The sequence below is a fragment of the Aulonocara stuartgranti genome, assembly GCF_965226115.1.
Source record: "Aulonocara stuartgranti genome assembly, chromosome: 7".
NCBI lineage: Eukaryota > Metazoa > Chordata > Actinopteri > Cichliformes > Cichlidae > Aulonocara > Aulonocara stuartgranti.
The window spans coordinates 57616367-57642269 of record NC_138945.1 but is presented as its reverse complement, the minus strand read 5'-3'; the positions used below and the strand labels follow the sequence as shown (position 1 = coordinate 57642269).

At 39.0% G+C, this 25903-nt stretch overlaps 1 protein-coding gene across 2 annotated transcripts; it reads left to right on the top strand.

The window, feature by feature from the left end:
- Nucleotides 1-78: 78 nt before the first annotated feature.
- Nucleotides 79-25452, top strand: LOC309711449 (ras-specific guanine nucleotide-releasing factor 1). Of its 2 annotated transcripts, none has more exons than XM_082541780.1 (27): nt 79-1220; nt 5628-5734; nt 5963-6110; nt 8303-8395; nt 8470-8723; nt 10369-10448; nt 10562-10755; nt 12349-12458; nt 12740-12858; nt 13307-13467; nt 14144-14207; nt 14478-14620; nt 14720-14802; nt 14891-15139; nt 16605-16975; nt 17081-17200; nt 18540-18710; nt 18793-18899; nt 19116-19228; nt 19333-19402; nt 20077-20180; nt 20264-20348; nt 20447-20644; nt 20731-20810; nt 20908-21025; nt 21106-21174; nt 22573-25452. In XM_082541780.1, exons 1-27 carry the CDS (start codon nt 945-947, stop codon nt 22663-22665), a joined length of 3780 nt encoding a protein of 1259 aa, XP_082397906.1. In that variant the 5' UTR covers nt 79-944; the 3' UTR covers nt 22666-25452. The 2 variants fall into 2 exon arrangements, with proteins under 2 accessions (XP_082397906.1, XP_082397907.1); XM_082541781.1 differs by having other exon boundaries at nt 80-1220; nt 19333-19393.
- The last annotated feature ends 451 nt before the right edge of the window (nt 25453-25903 follow it).

Sequence of the window (25903 nt, the reverse complement as noted above, 5' to 3'; positions counted from 1 at the left end):
AGCAAATTATTTTTGACCTACTTCCTGTCATTGCCTGCATCCTGATTTACAGTACTTCAACTTTAAAATGCAGCAGCTGATCACATTCAGACCACACGTGCTAGGACCATGCTGAGCAGCCATTTAAGTGCAAATAAAAGACACCATATATTGCTTTTTTGTGGGTTTTTGTTGTTATTATTTAAAAGCAATTTGAAAGCAATTTAAAAGCAAAGCAATTTCTCGCCTGCAGGCGCTGAAATGTGCTCATGAGAGTCAAAGAGTAACTTTAAGTGTTGCATAAAACCACCTAAAGCTAGAAAATATGTCACGGAGAATGTAGGTGTAGATTCATCTGCAGCCTAAACGGCTGCTCTCCTCTAAAGTTGTTGTTCTGTTTTGAAAGCTTCGTATTTTCCATTTTCCTCTCCGTTGGGCCTCCTTGATCGTCTTGAGACGAAACCCAACTTATGCGGCATCTCGTCGAGACGTCCCTGTCCAGGGACCTGAAATCTGCTTTCCCAAGCATGCGTCACGTGACTTCACCCAGCACTGCCTGGCTGAGCACCAAGCCTACTGGTTTCTGGATATTTCATGTGAGAAAAGGACAAACCTCGAACCCCTTTTCCTCTTATCGTTCAGTCTGAGACAGTTTTGGGGTTTGTTTGTTTTTTTACCTTTTTACCTCATCTTTCCCCCCCACACCATCGGATAATGTGGACCTTCAAAGCGCTCGGAGTATGACAAAAGATTTTAGGATGCTGGACTTGTGCTCCTCGTTTTGTTTTGTTTAGTTAAATGCCAACACGGTGAATGCGTCGGACAGAGTGGACAAGCCTGCTGCTAGAGGTCCGCATTGAGAAAGTCAACATCTTGCCTTTCTTTATTTGATTTTTTCCCCCTGAGCGACTTCAGAAGGATGTAACGACCGATCCACCTTGCGCATCTGAAGTGTCCTCATCAAAATGCAGAAGGGAATACGACTTAATGATGGTCATGTCACCTACCTGGGGCTTTTGGCAAAGAAGGATGGTACAAGACGAGGGTGCTTGAGCAAAAAGAGCTCAGACAACACGAAATGGCACACAAAGTGGTTCGCTTTGTTACAGAATATGCTCTTTTATTTTGAGAACGAGTCCAGTTCTCGACCCTCGGGATTATACCTGTTGGAGGGATGCACATGCGACAGGGCGCCTTCACCTAAACCTTCGCTGTCAGCCAAGGAGTGTTTGGAAAAGCAGGTACGGAGAGCGTGCGCGTGCGATCACGCACAAACAGATACACACGCACCGTCTTTTTCTGCTTTATTGTTTTGCAGACTTCCAGCTTTAAACACCAATGAGGTGCAGCAATACATGCATTATTGTTTTTCTTTTCTCGGATGCCTCTGAACTCCCCAAGCGCTTCTCTTATACATTCATTCTTCATATATCGCATCGCATGATGACCCCAAATCCAGTGCAGCAGAATAGCATGAGGTTTGCTGTATTGCACGTTATGTAATCCATGCATGACATTAATGATGAGGTAACAATATTAACACCTAATGATGTTACGGCAGCCCTGGCAGTAAGCAATGTGGTGCAGTGTTTTGCTTTGGGTTGCACCAAACCTGCGCTCGACCTAAAAAAAGAAAAAAAAAAAGGGGGGGGGGGGCTTGTAGGGTAGTTCAGCGGTGCATGAGTGCATGAAATGCAAATGGATTTCTAGCCTCGTGAAAACGATGCATTTGCATTTTTGGTTGGTCTCATATTTTGCTTTTTGACTTCCAGCCATCATGTTTTTGACGTTTCAGGGCGGAGAGTGCTATATCCTACCTAATGCCCCATCCAATAAAACGTGCAAAAAATAAAAATTAAAAATAAAAGTTGTGGCCTCAAGGTTTCCATCCTGTGGTAATATTTTGAAATTACACTTATGGGTCAGGAAACAGCAGGGTGCCCGTGATCAGTCAGCACTGATCTCTGTGACCTGAATGAAATGGTTCAGTGTGGAGTGTAATGCTGGAGGTTACATTTGCATTAAAGGTGACAGCTGTCATATTTTACCAGAGCCTTTCACTCTAAAGTAGGCCATAAGATTTTTCAAATTTGAGTCCAGATAACTGCAGATGAAATATTTATTTAATCCTGCTTGATTTCCTCTGGCTCCTTGTTCAATTATTTTAGGGTGGAAAGGTTAACAGGCTTGTTAACACCGTTATTGTGATTAAACAGTCGAGGAACACGATGCTCCAATGCTGTCGGCTTTCCTTTGCTCACTCCAGGCTCTGTGCCTGACTCTGTAGGTAGGGCTGCAATCCAATGTGAGTCCAGGCTCTTCCTGTGAACAGCTGCCCTTGTGCTGACAAAGCAGAATGCATGCACACTGGTAAATGTTGTGCTTGCACAATTGCTTTAAAAGCACCCCAAAGAAAGAAAAAACCCTCCTTAAAGATAAAAAAAACAATGTCAGCAGTGCTCTTTTACGACATCTCTTGTTTCTTGTGAAACCTGTTTGCACAGTGCAGCAATATGGGGTGCACTAATATCTGATATCTGAAGCATTGCTTCTCACTGTATACAAATATTTTAATCAGGAGAAATCACCTGCATCCCCTAACCTTACCTATAGATTTGTTGTTTAATGGCAACATTTTAGCAACCTGCCATAATCCCCACATTACATTTATCCTGAAATGCAGTTAGTGTGAAAATGATAATGCGTTTGAGCCCGAGGTTTCTATGGCAACCCTTATTTGCATCCTAAAGAATGATGCAGTTAGAAGAGGCGGGGTAACAGCGAGGAGAGAAGCAGTGTGTCTCATCTCTCCTATTAATGTGAGCGCTATCTGAGCTAAATTTGTTCCTCGCAGTACCTTGGAGGGGTCAGGGTCCAATTATAGAAAACACAGCTTGCTCACACTGGGTAACAGCATCGCATCAACCAGTATCACAGGCAGCCTCTGACGGCAGGATCTAAACTGTAATGTAAATCAGGCGATCTGATTAAGAAAAGACACTCTGGGGTCAGTGGTGTTTGTAATTAAAACTCGTCATGAAGCTGAAAGAAGGTTGAGTTCTAACTCTTCAGTCTAATGGGTATACATTAACAAAAATATTTCTGCAATAAAGCTGCTTGTCAGTCAGAAGTAACTCGAAAGGGTGTAAAAAATATTCTATAATTTATCGCAAAATGCCTAATTAATTATTTACCACTCACTTATGTACACCACACAGCAGGACTGAGAAGTGAGCTGCAAATCCGTATCTAAATTAACTTATCTGTATACAGCTGAAAGTAAATGATAGACAAGCCTTAGTGCTGTATCGCATCTCATACCTGTTTAGATCAGTAACAATATTTAAAGGTGCTTGACTGGGACATGAACATAAATCAGAATAAATACAAAATGCTTAACATGACTTCACACCAGACAGTCTTAGATAGATCATGAGGGAAAACTACAACAACATACATGCCTCTCTGCCAGAAATAGATTTTCTTTGACGGTAGGATGAATACCTAATGAATGTGAAGATGAAAGAGCAGTCAGCCGTGAATAATGATCAGTTGCATGTTGATAGGTGCCTGTTGAACATCTGCAGGCCAAAGATTAGAGTCTGGTCAGACTCAGCGTGGCTGGAACAGTTCAGAAGAATGATGACAGTTCAATTAACTGAATTGTGATGTTGATTTTATATAATAAACTCTCATCTAAACAAGTGTTTACAGGTAGAATATGTAGATATGAGATTAAAATAAAAAAAAGAAGCAGCTGATTCTGAATTTTAGTATTGTGTACGGATTCTCTTGAAGTGTTAAAATAATCTATTATAAGTTCAGTTTTACAATCACATTTAAATAAAAACACAGAAATATTAGCAATTAAACATATCCTGTGATACTACCACAATTCTTTCAGCTGATGAAGAAGATGTTTCCATTGTATCCTAACTGTTCATTTGTGTTTGGATATATTGTATATTTGAATACTGCAAACGAGCTAGTGATATTCAACAATTCAATGCCCACTGCGGATAGTTATGCAGCAGTCAGGGATAGGTGTGGACAAACTGGACAAACTGGAAATTAATTAATTAAAAAGATCTAAGCAGGTTTAAGCAGAAAAGTTAGCTAAAAATTAGACAAACGGATAACCAGTATTAGATAGACTAGATATTAATGATTACGATAGATGACTAATATACAAAAAGATGATACATGGTTGAAATATTGAGGAAAATTGCTAACGTATTAATTGTTAGCCTTAAATTACAGATAAACTGCAAAATAAATTTCCAAAAGTTGATTCTGTTCATCTGGACGTAGCGTTTTGTGGCGTTTTTGTGGGAGAAATGTTTTGTCACTTGGATGAGTGACAAAACATTTCTCCCACAAAAACGCTGGGTCCAGATGAACAGAATCAACTTTTGGAGATTTACTTACCTGGATGATTGAGCATGCATCAAGATGGAAAATAAATTCTTGAGCAATAGACTGATAATTATGCTAGATTTTTTCTGCCATTAAAATAAAAAAAGAAAGACAGACAGAATGAATGTCAGGCAGAGCTAAGCTGAAATTTAGGTTATCTCAATATTTTAGGTCAGATGCCTTCCTTTTTTTTTTTTTTTTTTTTTTTGTATTAACAGAACAAAAATAGTGGCAGAAACAAGCTTCCATAGTTAGCTGCTAGTGCTAGTAGAAGTTGAAATAGTTTGCTAACAGGACAAATTTAAACATTGGGTAAACATAAATGATAAACAGAAGCTAGTTAGCTAAAATTGCATTTAAACTGATATGTAACTGAATTAGCAGTTGAAGTGGCTAGATAAAAGTACAGAGATGTAGCTGAAATACTTTGCTGGGTTAACATAAGAATAGATGCAATTTTATACACAGTAAATTGCTGTTAAATAGAGTAGTAGCTAAAAGTAGTGGCTGAATAGCGGAAATAAGAAGTTAATGGTTATTCTAATTGATAAGTGGTACTCAGAGGTATCTGAGATATTCTAAGTAGTAATATACAATCACCTTTTATTGTAGTTTTTTTGTATAAAGGCTAGGGAAGCTGGCTAACAGAGGAGTCACGTAAAAGCAGCCAGAAGTATTAACTTTTTAACAAGCAGAATTCAGGATCTGTAACAAAACGAAAAGCACAAAAGCTCTTCATTTCACCAGTCACAACCAGTACAGCGTGAAAGGGAGAATGGTGATCTAAAATCAAGTGACAGTGAAAAAAACAGCTGTGAACAACTGTTCACAATGACTGGAGTTGCTAGGAAACAGGTATTGCACAGTTATGTAATTGGCCGTGGCTCCAGCCTCCATGTCTTGTGGCATTTCCTCCTGGGAACCAGAGGCATCCCAGGAACTGAGCTGGGGGAGGCTTCCCTCAGTGTGCTCCATCAACTGCACTGGTGGGCGAGGAAGATGTGGCTTCCCCAGGCTCTGTGTGGTTTTTAAATCACCCACTTGATGTCTGCAGCAGCGAGGCAGTGAAACAAACAAAGCAGAGGAGAAGCTTCAGTCATGCTACTATATATAACAGATTTATCCGAAAGGTATCTGATAACGAGTGCTCCTTCCTGCGCGCAGCATGTGCATTGTTGTTGTGTGTTGGTTCTAACCGGAGCTCCTCACCCTCTCCTCGCTTTTTGTTTCAGTACTATTTCACAGTCAGCTTCAACCACGAAAACCAAAAGGCCCTTGAGTTGCGCACGGAGGATGTAAAGGACTGCGATGAATGGGTGGCTGCCATATCACACGCCAGGTAAAGCCATGCAAAGGCATATCAGCGCATCAGATGGTAAATTAGTAAAAGTTTCAAAAGTTTGGTTAAAATTTGAAAAACTTCACGGAATAACGCTTTATTTATAAGAAAGTCCTCGTTGCTTTCTTGATTTATTTAGTGAGACGAGACAGTGTGCAGTTAGATGACATTCATCACTCCAGCTGATATACAAAACCATGTGGTTTGTGTGTTTTCATGTTTTTACAGTTACAGAAACTTGGCTACAGAGCATGAGGCTCTCATGCAGAAGTATCTTCATCTGCTTCAGATTGTGGAGACGGAGAAAACAGTTGCTAAGCAACTTCGACAACAGATAGAGGATGGGGAAATAGAGATTGAAAGGCTCAAGTCAGAGGTAATATTCACTGTGATTTCATTCTTAGTACTTCTCAAGAGTAGGAATGTAAACAAATACTCGGTCATACATGCTAACCCCCTCCACTTTGCTCATCCTCCTCAGTCAAACCAAAACGCACCATCAGCTAAATTCATTTATTCCAGTAGAGTCCTTAAAGAACATCTCCTGTATTTATTTTCAATTACATTATTTTATTCTTGGACTCTGCTAGGCGTGATTCACAGTTACAGTAATCCCTATTTATGATATACTGGGTCATGCCCCCTAGTTCACCCTAGCAAAAATGGATAAATGTTGGATTTTATTAAAATAAAGGTACACATTTATTTTAATTAATAAATATGTATTCCTATTTATTCATATTATATATTCTGTATTTATAAATGTGTATATGTGTATATATGGTATATTTATGCTTATATCCTTGCTATCATTCCCCTTTATTGTATCTGTAACATGCAACTTCTGTTGGTGCTGTGCTACTGGAAACTGAATTTCCCGGAGAAACCCACCCGAGGGATTAATAAAGTTTCATCTAATCTTCATCTAATCTAATCTAATTTCAGCACAATAGCATCAGCAAATTCTTGACAGTTCCTTAAAATATATTCACATCAGTCACATTAGCTTCACTTTGTATTTGGTGGCCAGTGTGGTCTGCCCTCCACTGTTTGAGACGCCCTGCTCCCCACGGACAGCTTTTTTCTGATTGGCTGTGCCTCATAAACTAAAGATTTAAGCAGCACTTTTGCAGCTGAGAATGACATCGTACAAGCAACAATTATAAAAACTGAACATTTAGAGCAGTCTCAAACCAGGGGGTTTTTGCTCATGTGCTCATACTTGAGACTTCAGTGTCATGCATATTGTGAGTATTCACCACTGTCACAACATATATGACAGAAAATAGGTCAAAGCCATTGTGTTTCATCAACATCTGAAACTGTTAACTGTACAGGGCATGTCATAAGTACTACTTTCAATTATTTACATTACTTCTAGTTTTTAGAGTAATATTCATGCATTAAGACCTAAAGAATACTCAATTATGAGCTAAAACTCATTTCCTTGCTGTTACCTGCTCCTATTATTGTTTCAATATCACGTATGGCATCTAAATATTAAATGTTTAAAAATAATTATTGATTACCTATCTTTAATATGAGAACTACAAATTTATAGTAGATCTAAATAAGCTACACATGTCCCCTCTCAGGAGTAACTGTTTGGACAGTTTGGGGCTTTTTATGACCTTACCAGCACCCTCAATACTAAAGGGAGCATTGTTAAAATATCCAGGATTTTGTAACTCTCTGTCTGGATCACAAATAGCCCAGGATTACAGGCTTTTCCATCGTCAGGCAAATGTGTGGCAGTCACACAAAATATCAGTCAGACCTGCTGTAAATAGACATCCTGGCACAATAGCACTATATTATAACTGATTCTTACTTTGCACTCTCATTCCTTTCCAAAAATTTGTCTGCTTTCTATCCTCGCTCCGACCTGCCAGCTCAACAAATAACAGCTGAGCCAGTGGGAAAACGATGGATTATGCTGATTATTGTTCTGTTTGTCTCATATGCGGAGACTAGTGTGAGAGGACAGAAATGAAAGCACGCCCCCCGTCGCAGAGAAGAATCATGTTCAGGCCAACCTCTCTCCACTTTGCATCTCCTTTCAGGAACAATGCCTTCAGTAGGGCCATGTCCCCAGCTGTATTCTTCAGATCCAATAGTCATTTTACTTTAATGTGCAAATGTGATGCTTGAAATTGAATTAGGCCCTGAATATGCATGGACTATGCTTCATGTTGCATCTCTACTATGAAATTCAATGACAATTAACTCTCTCTGTCTACAAAGCCGAGTCTGGGTTTTTTCTGTTTTATTTTTTTGGCACTCTGTCTACCGCCCAGTCAGCATACACACAGGACAGTTTGACTGATACATATTGCATTAAAATGATCAACGTTATGACCGATGTAAATAAATATTAATCAACGCTACAGAGGAGCAGCCAAGTGAGCACAGCTAGTTTAGTCAGGCTAATGTTTTAGTGTTGACAGTGCTGACAGGTCCTGTCCTGTCGATTCAGTCACTTTGTTTACATGCTGTTACAGTAAGTGAGAAGAAGAGGAGTGTGTAAGTGGGAATGACTGGTCTTTTTTGTGGTTGCTTCCGTGACAGATTGCTGGGCTGCTCAAAGACAACGAGAAGATCCATGCCAGCCCTGCAGCCGCTCCAACTGACGATGACTCTGAAATTAAGAAGATCAAAAAGGTAAAGCAAGCAGTCTGAACTTCTGCCTTGATTTCATGCATTTTCATGTTCTGAGAATGCACGGTCTATTGCAGGTCCAGAGCTTTCTGCGAGGCTGGATTTGCAGGAGGAAGTGGAAAACCATCATCCAGGATTATATCCGCTCGCCTCATGCAGAGAGCATGAGGAAGAGGAACCAGGTGGTGTTCAGCATGTTGGACTCGGAGGCAGAGTACGTCCAGCAGCTTCATATTCTGGTGAACAACTTCTTGAGGCCGCTGCGCATGGCCGCCAGCTCTAAGAAGCCTCCCATCACCCACGATGATGTCAGCAGCATATTCCTCAACAGGTTGGCTCATCCAGAGTTCTTCTCTAGATAAAGAACATAATCACAAGGACACATACATATAAGCCTTCACTTCACAGTGAAGAACAGCATACTGGCAACCAGATAATAATGCAAAACCTGATGATTGTTAGCCATAGCTTTTACTTTTTTGTGGTTTTTATGGCAACCAAAGCTTTTTTACTAAACAACAAAAAACAAAATAAAATCAGACAAAAAAGACACACACTGGTCACACTGACCTCAAACAAGCACTCGGGCAAACACAGCTTTCATAGAATTTTCCTTGTGTCTATTTGTTTTTTGTTTCTGCACCTGTTTGGTAATTTCTTGGCATCATCCAGTCAGGTTTGTGCCGAGTTGAGAGGAAAGGCACTGCTGAGACACTGGTTATGCTGATGAGGAAGCACTGTGCAGTTCTGGTCATCATTTTGGCACAAATCTGAATTTGTGTTATAATACACTCAGATTACCTGTTATTGCAAATGCAGACATGGGGCAGTTTATGTGGCTTTAGCTGGTACACCTTAAAAAAAACTACCGTATCTTTAATTTAAATTTTTTGAAAACTTTGAAGCTATTGTCTCATCTGTCATTGGTCTATAGAATTCAGGCCACAAACAAAAACCAGAAGGATCAGGTACCACAATTCCTTCCCCTTGTCTACATATTCTGCATATTCATGCATAGATATCTTTTAATAGATTACATTAGTTGTGAGCGTTTTGCCATGCATAAGTTTTAAATCTACTGCAGAATGATGCATCTGAAGCATTAAGATACTTTTTAAAATTTTAAAATGGAATATCATCTGCATTAATATACTGGTAACCTCAAGTGCCTGAATTTGTGTTTGATAAGTGAGCAGCTTGCAACAACTTGTAAAGAGCTACATACTCCCTGTGTATTGGTTTGAATCTTCAAAGCAGATCTCCGTACATTTAATGTGCAATAATATTGTAACAGATTATGTAGAAATCTTATTTGTTAGCAGTAATCCTGATAACAAGTCTGTTAAAGTAAATACTGGTTCAGTGTGTTGTTTAAACACTGTATGCAATAAAAGTCAAAGTGCACAGTACAACGCCCAAACTAATAGAATGAGATCAAATAAATGCAGTGTGTATACTGGCTCAGAGCGACATGCTGAGCAGTAAAGAGAGGTTTGGGCCTCTGGATATTATCAGTGGTCTAAAACAAGAATCATAAATGTAAATACAATAATGATAAATGCAGATTACAGAGGCAGAAGCACCATGCCTGGTTTGAGGAAGAGTTATTCCTCATAGAATTTGGATCATTAATGTTTACTTTTGATAAGACACCTTGGATGTCACACCTCTTCAAGCCCTGCACAGCTTACACACACCTGGCACAGCATGGATACCCTAGTTATTAATTATTTATACCTATGAACAATGCAACTTCTCAACAGTACACTGGTATTTAAAGACAACTAAATTTCTGTGATTGTTTTTAGAACTGTTATTTTTTTATGGTCTTTTCAAGACATAAATGGATCTCTTTAAATATGCAGTCAAACGTAATAACTGCTCAGATTAAAATTAGGATTATTACTCTTAAAATCTTTATAGTGTGAGATTAGTTTCCCTAATAAATGTTTTTTTCAATCTCTACTTTATTTCAGTGAAACCATCATGTTTCTGCATCAGATCTTTTACCAGGGCCTGAAAGCCAGAATAGCAAGCTGGCCAACATTAGTCCTTGGTAAGAGTCATGTCTTTGTTGAATTTCATTACTTTATTCATAATGCACTCATTCAGATGTTTGTCAGAGTGCACGTGATGAAATGTGATTAAAAAAGTTTGATGTGTCTGCAGCTGACCTGTTCGACATCTTGCTGCCCATGCTGAACATCTACCAGGAGTTTGTGAGGAACCACCAATACAGCCTGCAGATCCTGGCACATTGCAAGCAGAACCGAGACTTTGATAAATTGCTGAAGCAGTATGAGGCCAAGCCCGACTGTGAGGAAAGGACCCTGGAGACCTTCCTTACCTACCCTATGTTCCAGGTTAGCTCATTTGTCTCACTGATATACACAGGAATAAAGGCAGGCCCATTTGTTTGCTGCATAGGTGCAGCCTGGAGCCAGCTTTTGTTGTTAATTTTGTGCTCTCGCAGCTTGAGCCAAGTTCTTTTCTCCATAAATGTCACCCTTGAGCCATATATTTCACCAACCTAAAACTAGATGCCTTTTGCTATGCCAATGATGCCCAGCTGTGGCGGTTTGCAAAGCAGTCGGCCACTTTGTTTTGCGATTGCACTGCCTGTGAGTCAAATGTAAACAAAAGGGTCATCACTAAAAATCTAAAAGGCAAAATGTTAATCTTTTCTCCTTTTCTTTATGATGTAGACTGTTCCTATGTGTCACCTATAAAACTGGTACAGTATTTATCCCTGTTAATCTCTAAGAAATACTTAATTACAAAGTAAAAGCACGTTCTTAGTGGGTGATCTTAAAGAGTAATAACTGAAATCCCCCTTTAGAATAGAAGTTAGACCCTTTTTATGCTGGTACTCCAAACTGTGGTAAAAATGCTTTAATAATTATGTAAATATGTTTAAAACCTGATTAGTCCACCTGCTACAGATTGAAATGATTGGTTTTTTTCGTGATGAGGCGAAAAAAAGGTGATCACCTATCATCTGCAAGTCTCTGATCTGTCTTATTCCATCCTGCAGTGAAGCACAATCTTCACAGTCAAAGATTCAAAAAGACCAGTGAGAACTGGGAATGTTGAGTGCAGTCACATACAGCGAGGTCCTTGAAGAAAAACTGCTAGTACAAGTGATGTGAAACTGGTTCAACAGGTCACCTTTCAGTGTTAGAATGACCTGAAGCAAAGCAGCCAAAACAATACTGGAGTGACATCAGGCCAAGTCTCTGACTGTCTCCCGCTAGAATTCACCCCAGTATAACATCTTTAGAAGGACCTGAAGATGGTAGTTCGTGTGCACTTTTCATCCACTCTGCAGAAACTTGAGAGGGTCACCCACGAAGAATTGGCAAAATTGCTCACATCCAGGAGGGATTTGACTTCTCTAAAGCTGTAATGGCTGCCAAATGTTCAAAATGCTGCACTGAGTGCAACACATGAAACAGGTGACTACATTCTGAAGAGGCAGTGGCATTTATTAAAAGCTGTGTAACCAGATTTGACTGATTTCCACTTGAGCTAAACCAGTGTTTTCATTAATATTCTCTGGCCTGTTTACTGGACATTGTGGCTCAGACAGAATTTGGCTTCAAATATACATATTGTAGCATGGCTCATTAACAAAAGAATTAGCAGGCATTCGTCTGCAGTGTCTCAGGATGTCTTGATTATGTTTTCATGTCTATAAAAATGGTTGGTCTCGGAGCTCACGCTCCTTTCTGGCAAGGCACGCATTTTCCCCAACAGTCCACTCTGCTGGGGCCTGCTGCAGGCTGTGCTGTGTTGATAATAAATTTTGCTGATGAGTGTAGATTGTGCTCTCTACTGATCTTCTTCTCATCGTGCTGGCACATATTTATCCCTGTGTTTGTACGCTTGTGCTGTGCACATGAAAGATCTCGCAAGTGAGCACGACTCTCCTGCTGCTTTCTGTTCTGCCTCTCCAGATTCCTCGCTACATCCTGACTCTCCATGAGCTGCTGGCCCACACACCCCATGAACATGTAGAGAGAAATAGTCTGGACTATGCCAAATCTAAGCTGGAGGAGCTTTCCAGGTATAACCCATAGCCCCAGATGGGCGTGGTATCTTATATGAGAGTAACGTCTTTTTAATTCATATGAACACAAATAATAGATCAGTCTAAAAGCTGTTGAATTTTTTTTTAGAATAACCAAAAAAGCATGAAGAGATATTAACTGTAAAGATAAACAGATACATTTTTTATTTAACCAAACATATAAAGACCCAATTTCAGCTTTTTTCTATTTGATGTATAAGCTCCAAATGAGAATGACAAAAAGGCGCTTTTTTTGTGTTGTTTTTGTGCTTTCTTAGAATAATGCATGATGAAGTGAGCGAGACCGAGAACATCAGGAAAAACTTGGCAATAGAGCGCATGATTGTAGAGGGCTGCGAGATTCTCCTTGACACCAGCCAGACGTTTGTAAGACAAGGTAACTCTCATCTTTAAGTGTTGTACTTTGGATCCCAGCAGACAGCAGGGTCACAACAGAGAGAGGTTTCCTGTCCCTCCACATTTCTGACAGCCAGATTTTACATTTCCGGCACTTTATTGTGCAGCGTGGCACAGGGCTGGCTCTCTCCTCCTCTCGGTCTCTCTCTGGGGAACAACACGTACTCCTCGCTATAAGAGCTTTTAATTTCTAAGTGTAATTAGACGGGTCTGTGGCAAACTGATGATGAATCTGCAACTGCAAATGTCAAATGTCCCCAACAGGCCGTGATGGATAAGAAAAGAGAAAAGAGACGTGGTCGATTATTATTCCTCTGTACATATAGTCATGTACAGAGGGATGTGCATATGCCTTTTCATTTTTGTCTACATGTGTCTCTTCTTTGCTCCTCCTTCATTCTGTTTGGACCCCTTTTTTCTACATAAAGGGTCCCTCATCCAGGTGCCAATGAGCGAGAAGGGCAAGATCACCCGTGGGCGACTGGGTTCTCTGTCTCTAAAGAAAGAAGGGGAGAGGCAGTGCTTTCTCTTCTCCAAGCATTTAATCATCTGCACCAGGGGGTCTGGGGGAAAGCTTCATCTCACCAAGGTGGGCCTGAGCTGCTGAGCTGGCAGCATCACAACTTTTCTGCAAAAGTCTGGGACACCTGACCTAAAATAAATGAATTAACCAACACTCGATGGAATATTCACTACATTTGCTCAGATACTGTAGGCTCATTAACATGTGTGAGATTAGCAAACCCCTCCATCCCAAACGTTTACTGAGAGGTTTTCAAATATTTTACATAATAATATGCCAGATTTTTATGAAACTGAACCCTTCTTTTAATACCGTCTGTGGTTTTTCCACAATAATCATTCAAAGCTGTTGCTTCTTTATGCAGCATGTATGAAGTCTTCATTTTTAGTGATAAGGTTTGCCCATATAAGAGATCCAGATGATATCTAAAACCCTTCTTTGTCCAGCTTAAATATTTGGAATAAAAACAAACTTCCTTTTATGTATTTAAACTTAAACCTAAATATTCTGAAAGGATAAACTAATAGTAAAGATGCCCTAAATAGCATCAGATGTACCTTTTTGAAGGCTTTGTGTGTTTTGCCAAGCTGAAGTTAAGGATACTTTGGAGAATAGGATGAAGATGAGGACATTTATCACCTCTATATATGAATGACACATATTTTTATGCTGATGGAACTGATTTTTTTTATGTATGCACTACATTTACTACATCTACATGTGTATTGTATGCTGTTTGCAGAACGGAGTAGTTTCGCTTATAGACTGCACTCTTGTGGAAGATCCTGAGGGGACAGATGATGAGTGTGAGTGTTTAAATATTTTCTTATAGAAATGTGCTTCATATGTACTCTGTTTCATGGTTTAAATAACTGATGAATACTAGAGGATGCTAGCTTTGTTAGAACAAATGAAAAATAATGCTCCAGTAAAGGCAGGCAGTACTATGAAATGCACTACTTGTTTTGGGTAAAAATCTGGCACTGTACAATCACATATGACATGTTTATGTCTTTACTGGCTATAAATGAAATATATAAGGAAAATGACAAAAAGTCTTTGTGTTTGCCTCAAAGCTAAATCAGACAAGAGTGGTCAGGACATGGAGCACCTGGACTTCAAGATTGTTGTGGAGCCAAAGGACAGCCAGTCATTCACAGTCATCCTGGTAGCCTCCTCAAGGCAGGAGAAGTCTGCATGGACTAGTGACATCAGCCAGGCATGTCAACGCACATCACAGTCTTCCAGCAGTCAGTTACAGAAATCACTAACATTTCCTCTGTCCTATTTCTTTACTTCAACTGCATGTGTCCTGCAGTGCATAGACAACATCCGCTGCAATGGCCTGATGATGAACGCCTTTGAAGACAACTCCAAAGTCACAGTGCCGCAGATGATCAAGTAAGCTGCTTCTTTACATGTAACTTGGTGAAGCTGCTCCCATTTTTCTTTTTCTTTTTTTTTAGATTTGTATTTGTTTTCTTAACAGGTCAGATTCAAGTCTGTACTGTGATGACGTGGACATCCGTTTCAGTAAGATGATGAACTCCTGCAAGGTGCTGCAGATCCGCTACGCCAGCGTGGAGCGTCTGCTCGAGAGACTTACTGATCTCCGTTTCCTTTCAATCGACTTCCTCAACACCTTCCTGCATTCCTATCGTGTGTTCACCACTGCTGATGTGGTGCTGGATAAACTCATCACCATCTACAAGAAACCCATCAGTGCCATTCCGGCCCGGTCAGTCACTTTACATTTGGACAGACTTGAATGTTGCAAGGTTGTTGACAGCGCTTACCACAGACAAACAAATCTTATTTGAAGTGTGTGGCATCCCTTCAGACCTTGCCAGCCTGCATAAAGATGGAATTGATTTATTAGGATGTGAAGCTTTGTCATCCTCTAATCAATGTGAGGCACATATAGGAACAAAAGTTCTGTGGTTATTATACAGAAATTTTTTTGTTTGTTTTATTCATAGAATTTCATGAAATTACACAAAACATGACAGGAAAACTATAAAAAGATATTGACTAATTTGATGAGATGGGTGCTGCATTTTCTTTTCTTAATTGCTGGGTTTGTGTTGCAAAATGCATAAACTATACTTTTACACAGTTAACAATATATATATATATATATATATATATATATATATATATATTGCAACTTAGGAGTCACTGACTTTAAAAAGCATTCCAAGCAACATCCAAATATCCATATTTTCCAGTGCTCTCATGTTAAATGAGCATGGAGCTTGGTGGTTTGCTGTGTTTGTTTTGTTGTTTCTCGCACATCCTCCTAAGTGCAAATTCAGTCAGTAAGGTACCCCATAATTAATTATTTTTCAATAATCTTTTAAACTTGACAGTAGTGGTTATAGTTGCTTTCATTGTATGGTGCAAATTTAAGTTTGATCATGAATTAGTGGCTGGACATGTAGAGGGTGCAGCATGCGTGTAGTGTTCACGGGTATTTGTTTCTCTGTGTTTGTGTACATAGACACTGTATGTGACACTGAAACGATTAAGTCTATTGATCTTTTGAGCTTAGCGTGTGTATATATAGAGCTTGTTTTATTGGTTAAATCCAAACACAGAGACTTAGCAGATGTGGCACTGCTACAAGGCTATGGTGACTCTGTTTCACTGTATGTTATGTACATATCAGTTTGTATTGGTCCAGTCCATCCTGCTTGTGTGGGAGTGTCTCAGCCGGGCTCTGTCACTCTATGGCAATCAGCCTCGGTGCTGCAGGACCCCACCCTCCTGCAAAAGATTGCACTGGTGCTAACTCTCTGCTCTGCATGCCTAGAGTAAGGGCCCTGCTGTGGAGCTCAGATCAGGGCTCTCTATATCCACACCCTGCATTATGCTCTCCCGTGGCGCTTGTCATGTCACTGAGAGACACCTACTCTTGGCTGCTTGTGTCAGCAGCGGCCATGCGCACTATCGCTCACTGTGCTATTTATGGGAACCTGTGAGGTCGCCAGGAGGCTGACAGGGAGTGGGAGAGGGTTTTCTGAAACACTGCAGTCAGCCGAGACATAGTTGAAAAGAGACTTCTGGTTGCAGGGCTGACTTGGTTTGCATAAATTATTTCAGAGGTTCTGTTTGTTTAGCTAAGCTCCTAAAATATAGAGTATACTTAACCAAATAAATAAATACGTGCCCTAACGTCTAATGTTTATCCTCCCCTGATGCAGGTCACTGGAGTTATTCTTTGCCAGCAGTCAAAATAATAAACTTCTTTATGGCGAGCCACCCAGCTCCCCCAGGGCTAGCAGAAAGTTCTCCTCCCCTCCTCCTCTCGCTATTGCCAAGAACTCATCCCCCAACCGCCGTCGCAAGCTCTCTCTCAATATCCCCATCATCACTGGGGGCAAAGCTCTTGACCTGGCTGCCCTTAGCTGCTCCTCAAATGGCTATGCAAGCATGTATTCCTCCATGTCTCCATTCAGCAAGACCACCTTGGACATCAACAAACTGTATGTGTCCAGCCCGATCGCGAGCAAAATCTCTGATGAGGGAGAAGACAAGAAGGAAAAGGTGGACGACCCCTCGGCATGCAAACAAGGTGGGTGACTTGTAGCCATTCAGAGTATAATTTGAACTCTGCTTTGCTACAATAATGTCTTTAAAAGAGCTTAATACTTACTGCTGTTTGCTTGTTACAATACAGATCTCTCTGTACGAGAAGAAAGTGATAATGATCAAAACCAGAGCGATGACGGGGATCCAGAAGCTTCTCCTACCAAATCTCCAACTACACCAAAAAATATCAAATGCAAAAACTCCTCAGGTAGATTGTGTCTTAGTCTTGTACATGATTTAAAATGAAATGTCGAGCTTATAAATCACTTTATATTGTTACACTGGGAAATACTTGTATTTAACCTAGCTACATTTCTAAATAATGAGATCAGGATGTGCGCAAATAATACTTGTGTCAAAATACAAAACACACAAAATTCTGTTTCAACGAGAGCACATGTACCACACTCGCCTGCTGTTAAAAATCAGCAGCCAATCAGAAGAAAGTTGAATTAAAGTAAGCAGAGCTAAAGTGGCTTCTTTCAGAAAGAGGGCCAACACCAAGGCCCTTATTTATCCCATATAAAATAAGATTATTTTGAGTTTTGAAAAATGCAAAACTGTTCACATAGAGTCTTAAGAACTAAAGAACTAGAGCAAAATACATTTGATTACACAGACAGATTAAAAAAACTGCAGAGTTACTCAGAGAAAGAAAATTCTGCCAAAAGTAATGACTTGTTGCTTCTTCTTTTTCTTTTAAGTAATCTAGATCCACAACAGTTTTTATCAGCTTATTCCTCAGCACAGGCTCCATGTCTTGACCAAATTTCATAAAATGTTGATTAACTGTTTTTGTGTAACCTTGCAGATAGACAGATGGCACTTGACAAAAAAAAACCCTTGCAGCTGACAATACTTGCCGTCAAGCATATTTTACCATCTGTAGGAGAATGATGAATTGTTTTACTCTTTAAATAACCCCGTTTAGCCATATGCTGTCATATTTCTATCTGAAAAAAAATATGCCACTGTGGAACATAAGTAACATGAAATATCAGTCGTTCGATGGTTATGAATATGTGGGGAAAGCCAACGCTTGGCTTCAGTAGGTGTTAGGGAAACTTGTGTCATAGCAACTACACTGAGAGCGTGTTTTCCCTACCGCCCCCAGTAATGAGGCTGTTTCACTGGAGCCAAGATTATCTTTGCCTTTCAAATCTTATGACAGAATTATACAATATAAGTTTTTAAAACGAAGCATTATCTGGAATATGTGAAATAACTGGAATAGTGAGGCAATGTGTGGGATTATTAGCAGCCTATGATCCGTGTTCCCGGGATTTATACATCGAGGAGTGCAGAGAATCTGTTGATTCCTCTGTTATGCTGATATTTAGTGGCTATATTTAGCTGCAACCATCTTGAATATCAAAGCCTCTTGTAAAGGAAAGTCTGGAGGGAAACTTTTGCATTGGCCTGCAGTGCTCCCTAGTGGAGGTTTGTGAAATGAAAAAAACAGGCCATCCAGCTTTATGTGTATATTGAGTTATAATAATAAATATACATTTACGGCTTGTATTTTTTTTAACTGTCCTTGTGTGTAGAGTTTTCCCTGTTTTCCTACAACAACGGCATGGTGATGTCATCATGTCGAGAGCTGGACAACAACCGCAGTGCTCTATCTGCTGCCTCCGCCTTTGCTATTGCTACTGCTGGAGCCAATGAGGGTACCCCTACCAAGGAAAAATATAGACGGATGTCCCTTGCCAGTACAGGTATATTCACCAAGAAAGTGTTGGGCAATTCTCTAAACTTTATTCTCCTTCGGTGCCTCTCATTTAATGTATTTTTTTGCAGGTTTTCCAACAGATCAGAGAAATGGAGACAAAGAGTTTGTGATCAGACGAGCGGCAACCAACAGAGTCCTGAATGTGCTTCGGCACTGGGTGTCCAAACACTCTCCGGTAACGCATTTCATAGCAGAGATGTTAACACAGCATCTTGGCATATTTTCTCCTTAACAGAGGAAAGAAATTGTTTTGGAAAATAACTTAATAAAAATTTGAGAATATTATCCACACAGAATACAACTAATTCAAAACTAACCTCATGAGCAGTGATGATCAATGACAAAATCTACAGTTTTCTATCATCCGTGTGTGCTGTGTGTGCCTCTCTAGGACTTTGAGAGCAACAATGAGCTGAAAACGAAGGTTATTGCCTTTTTGGAGGAAGTGATGCATGACCCTGAGCTGTTGACCCAGGAGAGGAAAGCGGCAGCCAACATCATCAGGTACCGCTGAGTGCTGTTTGAGTGAAAGAGGGATTAAAAGGCATTTTACTGGGTCATTAAGCTGTACATCTTTCAGAGGTTGACCTTCTTTTTCATGTCATCAGGACTATAACTCAGGAAGATCACGGTGACAATCAGATCGCGATAGAAGACGTGACACAACTGGTAAGTGAAGTGAGTAGCTGCTGTTCGTGGCTCTATTTGAAATCAATCCTCTGCTCACTTGGCTGCTCCCATGATAATAGATGCTGAATATTTTTGATCAGTTATGAGACATAAATTCAGCAAACAATTAATGCATTATGTGATAGTTAGCAGATGGGATTCATTAGACTGGAATCTTGACGGTGCGTGAATTTGCACATATGTAAATGTTGCTCAAGAGTGACAAGCAGTGATTTCACAAATGCCACAAAGTATTTTTAGATACAGCTGCAGGAAGTGTAATTGAGTATATTTATTATAATACTATCAGCTAGACGGGGGGGGGAGGGGGTTCTGCCTGAAAAGATGACAAATTCAAAAATAAATATTGAAATACAATAAAACAGTTAAAGATTTCTTTTGTATATATTTTGGTGTCCTTGATCACAGAAACTTTTATGAAAATAAGACAGTCAATAGCACATTTCAGTCTAGTTAAAAGTCATTTTACCAGCACTTGACAAATTGAAGATGTAAAAGTAAAAAAAAATTAAAATTTAGAGGCGAAGGTGCATCAAAACCTACAGAAATACCTTGTTTGGTAGATTATTTATTGTCATGTTAAAAAAACTAAAGTCAAGTTAGCTAATTTAGATCATTTGGGATCTGTTTTATTGTTTTTTTGGACTGTTTGTGTCTTTCAGGTGGGAGGAGGGAAAGCTGAGACCTTCGAGAATCACTCAGCAATGGAAATTGCAGAGCAGCTCACTCTGTTGGACCACCTGGTGTTCAAGGTCATTCCATACGAGTGAGTGTCATCACACCACACAGCCAGGAAGCACGAACACACCAATACATGCTTCACTTCTTCTTTCTTGGTTTGCCTCACAGGGAATTCTTTGGCCAAGGCTGGATGAAGAATGACAAAAATGAGAAGACGCCGTATATCATGAGGACAACGAAGCACTTCAATGACGTACGCTCCAGTCAAAAAGAGCTCTTATCACATATTGAACCCTTCTATCCAAACGTAACATGAAGTCTAAACTACTTGTTTCTCGTTTTTTTTGTCAGATGAGCAACCTTATTGCCACGGAGATCCTCCGCTGTGATGATGTTGTAACCCGGGTAGCAGTCATCGAAAAATGGGTAGCTGTGGCCGATATCTGCCGTTGTCTACATAACTACAACGCCGTTCTCGAGATCACCTCATCACTGAACCGCAGCTCTGTTTTCCGTCTCAAGAAAACTTGGCTCAAAGTTTCCAAGCAGGTGCGTGTCTCTATATGCATTGCTGCTAGTCCCTGAAGTGCATGGTATTGTCACTGAACGTGTTCATTATCACCATTTTTTTCTAGACTAAAGCACTGATTGACAAACTGCAGAAGCTGGTCTCATCAGAGGGGAGGTTCAAAAACCTCAGAGAGGCTTTGAAGAAGTGAGTTCAAGGACATAGTTTCAGACTGGATCAACAAAGCAAACAAGCAGCACAAGTGGATGATAAGTGGTTTTTATTCTCTTTTTTTTTATTCTAGTTGCGATCCTCCCTGTGTGCCCTATCTGGGGATGTATCTCACTGATCTGGCTTTCATTGAGGAGGGAACGCCGAACTACACCGAGGACAACTTGGTCAACTTCTCAAAGATGAGGATGGTGAGATGTTAGGCGATTCCTGATATGAAAGACTTGCGCTAAGTTTGTGTCACTGACATCCTTGCTTCCCTTTTTTCCAGATTTCTCACATCATCAGAGAAATCAGACAGTTTCAACAAACAGCATATAAGATTGACTTGCAACCAAAGGTAAATTAATTAATCGCAAAGACCACAGAGCAGTAGTTCCCAACCTCTCTGACAACTGACTACTTGAAGAAGCTATTTCTAATATACGAGCTGCAATCAAAAATTTCAGAGACTGGGCCTGTAGAAAGTAACAGTGGTACCTGAATTAAACCTGGGCAAAGGAAGCACTTGGCAACAGTGGAAACAAAAAACTCCCTTTTAACAGGAAGAAACTTCCAGCAGAACCAGGATCAGGGAGGGGCAGCCATCTGCTGTGATCAGTTGGGGTGAGAGGAGGGAGATAGAGATTAAATGCAGAGTGATGTATATACACACAGAGTGAAAGTAGTGTATTTTTAAGAACATTAAAAATACTGACAGAAAACTTCTTAAAGTGCACAAAGCATAAATGTAGAAAAATTGCTCTTGGTCTCTCCTGACCTAATGTGTCGTTTTTGGGAATGAACTGAACTTATTTCAGAATAAGAATCAGAATACTTTATTAATCTCTGAGGAAATGATGTGGTCACAGTTGCTCCAAGACAGTAAGAACAGGAAATAACTAACTTAAATTTGATAATACAAACTTACAAATTATAACAGAATAAGTCTAGCTCTAAATATAAATATCTCAGTATATTACACAAATTAAATATATAGTTGACATTGAGGTGCCCTTTTTATCGTATTGACTTTGTAATTTTCTTTGTAGATGATGTGATATTAAGCGTGTGGAGAATGGAGGAATTGTACAGCGAGTTAGCCACAAGCAGGAATGAATTCCTGTGTTCTAAAATTGACATTTGGTCACAGCACGGATTTGAGTTTAATGATGAAGTCATAAATAAAAGTTGGATAAAGTGGGACAAAAAATAGCAGGAAGCAGTTTATCGCCATGCAAGGAGACACCATTGAATAGAGGTTAAAAAAAAATTAAATAAGGTGCATTTTTTTGCTTTCATATAGGCACTCTCTGAGCTTTTTTGATTGCATCTTGTAAATGCAAAGGCTAAGTTCCTCTATATCTTTGCAAAGTATTTTTTAGAAAGAAACAGGTAAAGTCCTCCAATAACAGCAAAAACGTGGGATGTTAGTTTTTAATTTTCAAGGTGGAAATGCTTCAAAAAGATAAGTTATGAATGCTTGGGACCCTTTTAGATATATTGCATAGCACTGTTTTGCCCAAATAATGATTAATGTTTTGTGTTCTTGTTTGTATTATATTATTCAAATAAATCAAAATCAGGCCAAAGTAACTCATTAGTTCACATAATCAAAATTTACAGTATAAACATAATGATACTGAGGGTTGCAACTAGTAACTTGCTTCTGTTTAGTATTGTTTAAACTGTGAAAATAGTAAATATAATCAAATAAAAAAAGTCCTTAAATTTGCTTTCCCCCCCCCCCATATTCTAGGTAGCCCAGTATCTGCTGGACAAAAGCTTTGTTCTGGATGAAGAAAGCATGTATGAAGCCTCACTCAGAATTGAGCCTAAAGTGCCCAACTGATGGGGAAGGTGGCCCTCCATAGTATTTTCTTTGTTAATATTACACATCAGTTAACATGCACATCAACATTTGTATAGCTGTACATGCTTAAGATCTTGCTCCTCTGTACAGTAGATGTTTAAAGTTGTTTGACAACATAAAACATTTTAGTGTATATTTTTCCGTGTATGATTTTTGTTGTTGCCATTTCCACAATGACACCTGCTTGAAGGATTTTTTTTTAATTTCTATGAGTATTTCAAGAACAATAATAGAGGTCACTTTAGCTGCATGCAACCGTGTCTTCTACTGTGACCAATGACATTATTTTGCATCATGCCATACTGTATCAAATTTGCACTTCGAGCACTCGTGTTGCTGGCTGTTGTTCTCTTGGCTTGAGTTTTATTGATGACTGAAGTTCTCTGCAACCAATGTAGCATTGTAAAAAAAAACTAAAACAAAAAAATACTCCATAAAATCAGGTAAAAGAGCACAGAGAATATAATTAAAGGTAGACAACAGTGATCAGTGCAACTGACAGCAAGGTATCCAAAGCATATGTGTCTCTGTGCTTCCCGAACCAAAACAAGAAGGATTTGTTTCTTCATTTCTGCTCACTATTCTAAAGACAGGGGTTCCCAACTGTGCTTACCACACTGAATGTTTTCCTACAGTGTAACTGTGGAGCAGTCCAGTATGTCCAACCAGATATGAAAGTGAATACAAGGTAAAGGTTCTTGTTGAAGTTATTGGCTGAATGAGAAAAATGAATACAGTCCACAGGAAGGTCAACTCTGTGAGCTAAATGCTAAAATTTGCATGCTATATTTGCGAAGTTAACTGAACAACAAGCTCACCACTGTAGCTTAACTTGTTAGCATGCTCACATTTTCTAATTAGCACTAAACGTATATTGAAAGCTTACAGAAATGTTATTGGTTTTGCAAAAATCAGTCAAGTATTCACCAAAAATTGTAAATATTGTTCTAAAAGTTGGAAAGTTAATGGACCAGTTTATCCTCTGTTGTTGTTGAGACATTTTATTAACATCCACTGATGTAAATCACTAATGTAAGCTTTACCCTGTCGACATCATTGAAATCAGAAGCAAATGTGCTGAGATGTGCCAAAATATTTCAGGCTGAGCTGCGAAAAATCGCACTCTTGTTGCTAGAACCATCAGCTCAGTCTACATATTTATACTGATACATATAGCTGATACATATAGACCAAATGTGACAAATGGGACATGATGTGCAGACACAATCTGTACACACTTAATTACCTGTAGAGTTTTTTTCTTCTTCTTCTTTCTGTCAAGTAGTAAATGTTCTAAAGCTGGTAATGATAAACAATCCATAGGTTGGGAACCTCTTCTTTAAGTTAAGTTTAGCTATAGGATAATACAGTTTCTCAGTTGGCACACGAGGTGCCTAAAGTCTGCTGAGTTCACTTATAAGCTGTGTAACAACATAGAGTGTTAAAGAAGTGAGGTTTGTGAGGTTTAAGGTGACGGATTTGTCACCTGCATTTTTGTTACACTTGAAGTGCACCAGTACAGTTCAACGAGTTTCCCCCTTTATGCTTGAACTTTTTGGTCTTGACTTGTTAAATTGAAACTCATGGAAAAAAAAAAAAAATCACACGCAGTGGTTAAGTGTTGTACCTTCAGGTTCGGGTTCTACTTCTGTAGAGTAAAAGTTTGTTGCTCTTCTGTAATCAAAAGACAATCTGTCCTTTTTGCTGTTCCAGTGATTGTGGAACATGACTGTATATCACTCTGTTATATGCATTGCTGTTAAAAACTATGATAAAATGTATGTGAATGACCTCTGCCTGCAGCATTCAAACACTATTTTTGTAGTAGTATAAGAGAGAGTGACCTGCTCTTTATATGAACATGGGAAAGTATTTTGTACTTTGTTGTTAATTCACTTCACTGAGATGCGCTGTACATTTTGTACATGCAACCTGGCATATTTCTCAATGTGGAACAGTGTAATCCTCTCAAAAACAACTTATATCACAAGCTTAACACAAAACGCTACAACAGTGTGGTCTTGAAACCATAACTTAGAGGTAGGAGAGCAATTCAAAGTGTTTTGCATTTATACTGTAATCCTGTCTATAACCATTTCTGTTAGCAGGAATATAGTAACGTAGTGCTTATTCTGTGAATATTTGTATGTATTTTTACTATGTATGTACAGTACACTTTTGAAGCTAATGTGGTAGGCATGCAACACCTTCACAGACAGAATAATACTATATACTTATACTGTATACACTTATAAATGCACATACTCTTATAAGGTATATAAACAAATAAACATTTTGCTGTAAGCAATACCCAATGGTATGAAAATTATCTTTCAACCCTCATGTTTCCACAGCTTAAGAAATATTCCCAGTTTTGTAAGGAAAAAAAAGATTAAAAGAAGATGAAGAACATAACAACAAATAAACAAAAATATGTTTCCCAGTTACCTCTTGATAATAAATTCATTTTATCTCAGGGGCATTTTGTCTCAAGTGTTTTTGTAGATCTTGTATCAGTTGACATGCTCATCTAATATGATGAAATAAAATACAGTCTGAAAGTTCTTAGCTTTATAAGCAGCTCTCTGTCCTAGGAAGCAACTGTGCTCAGCGGCCTACCGTGATCCGGCAAAATCCGGAATTAATATGAAAAAAAATATTTATGATCATAATTAGAATTTTCACAAATGCACAAACTAAACATGACATAAATTGTTTTCTGATTCAATAAATGTTAAAATCCAAGTTGCAATCACATCATAACTTTCATGAAACCTGGGACCAGCTTAATACCTGGTCTACTTAGATTTTATTGATTTCCTTATTTCATTTACTAACATCACAAAAGACTTGGTAATAACGCAGGTCTGACTCTAGCAGTGAACTTGATGGCATATGTTTATCTTGTTTATTTATTTAAAAATGATTGCTTCAAGTCATACAAACCATATTATTTCACCAAAATATGCCCTTGTAGCGACATTCTTAAATGTAGACACATTAAAAATATTCAAACACAGATTAAAAAGGAGGACGCTATTAAACATGTTTTATAGCATGCTCATGCTATAAACTGGGGCTAAAATATTACTAACAGATTATATACGTTTATTTTCCTGCTGCTTTATACATTTAGTACATAATTTCCATTTCTTTAATGCCACAATGTCACTTTAGCCACAGTTGAGACGCCGCTTATTTTATGTTTATTTTAACC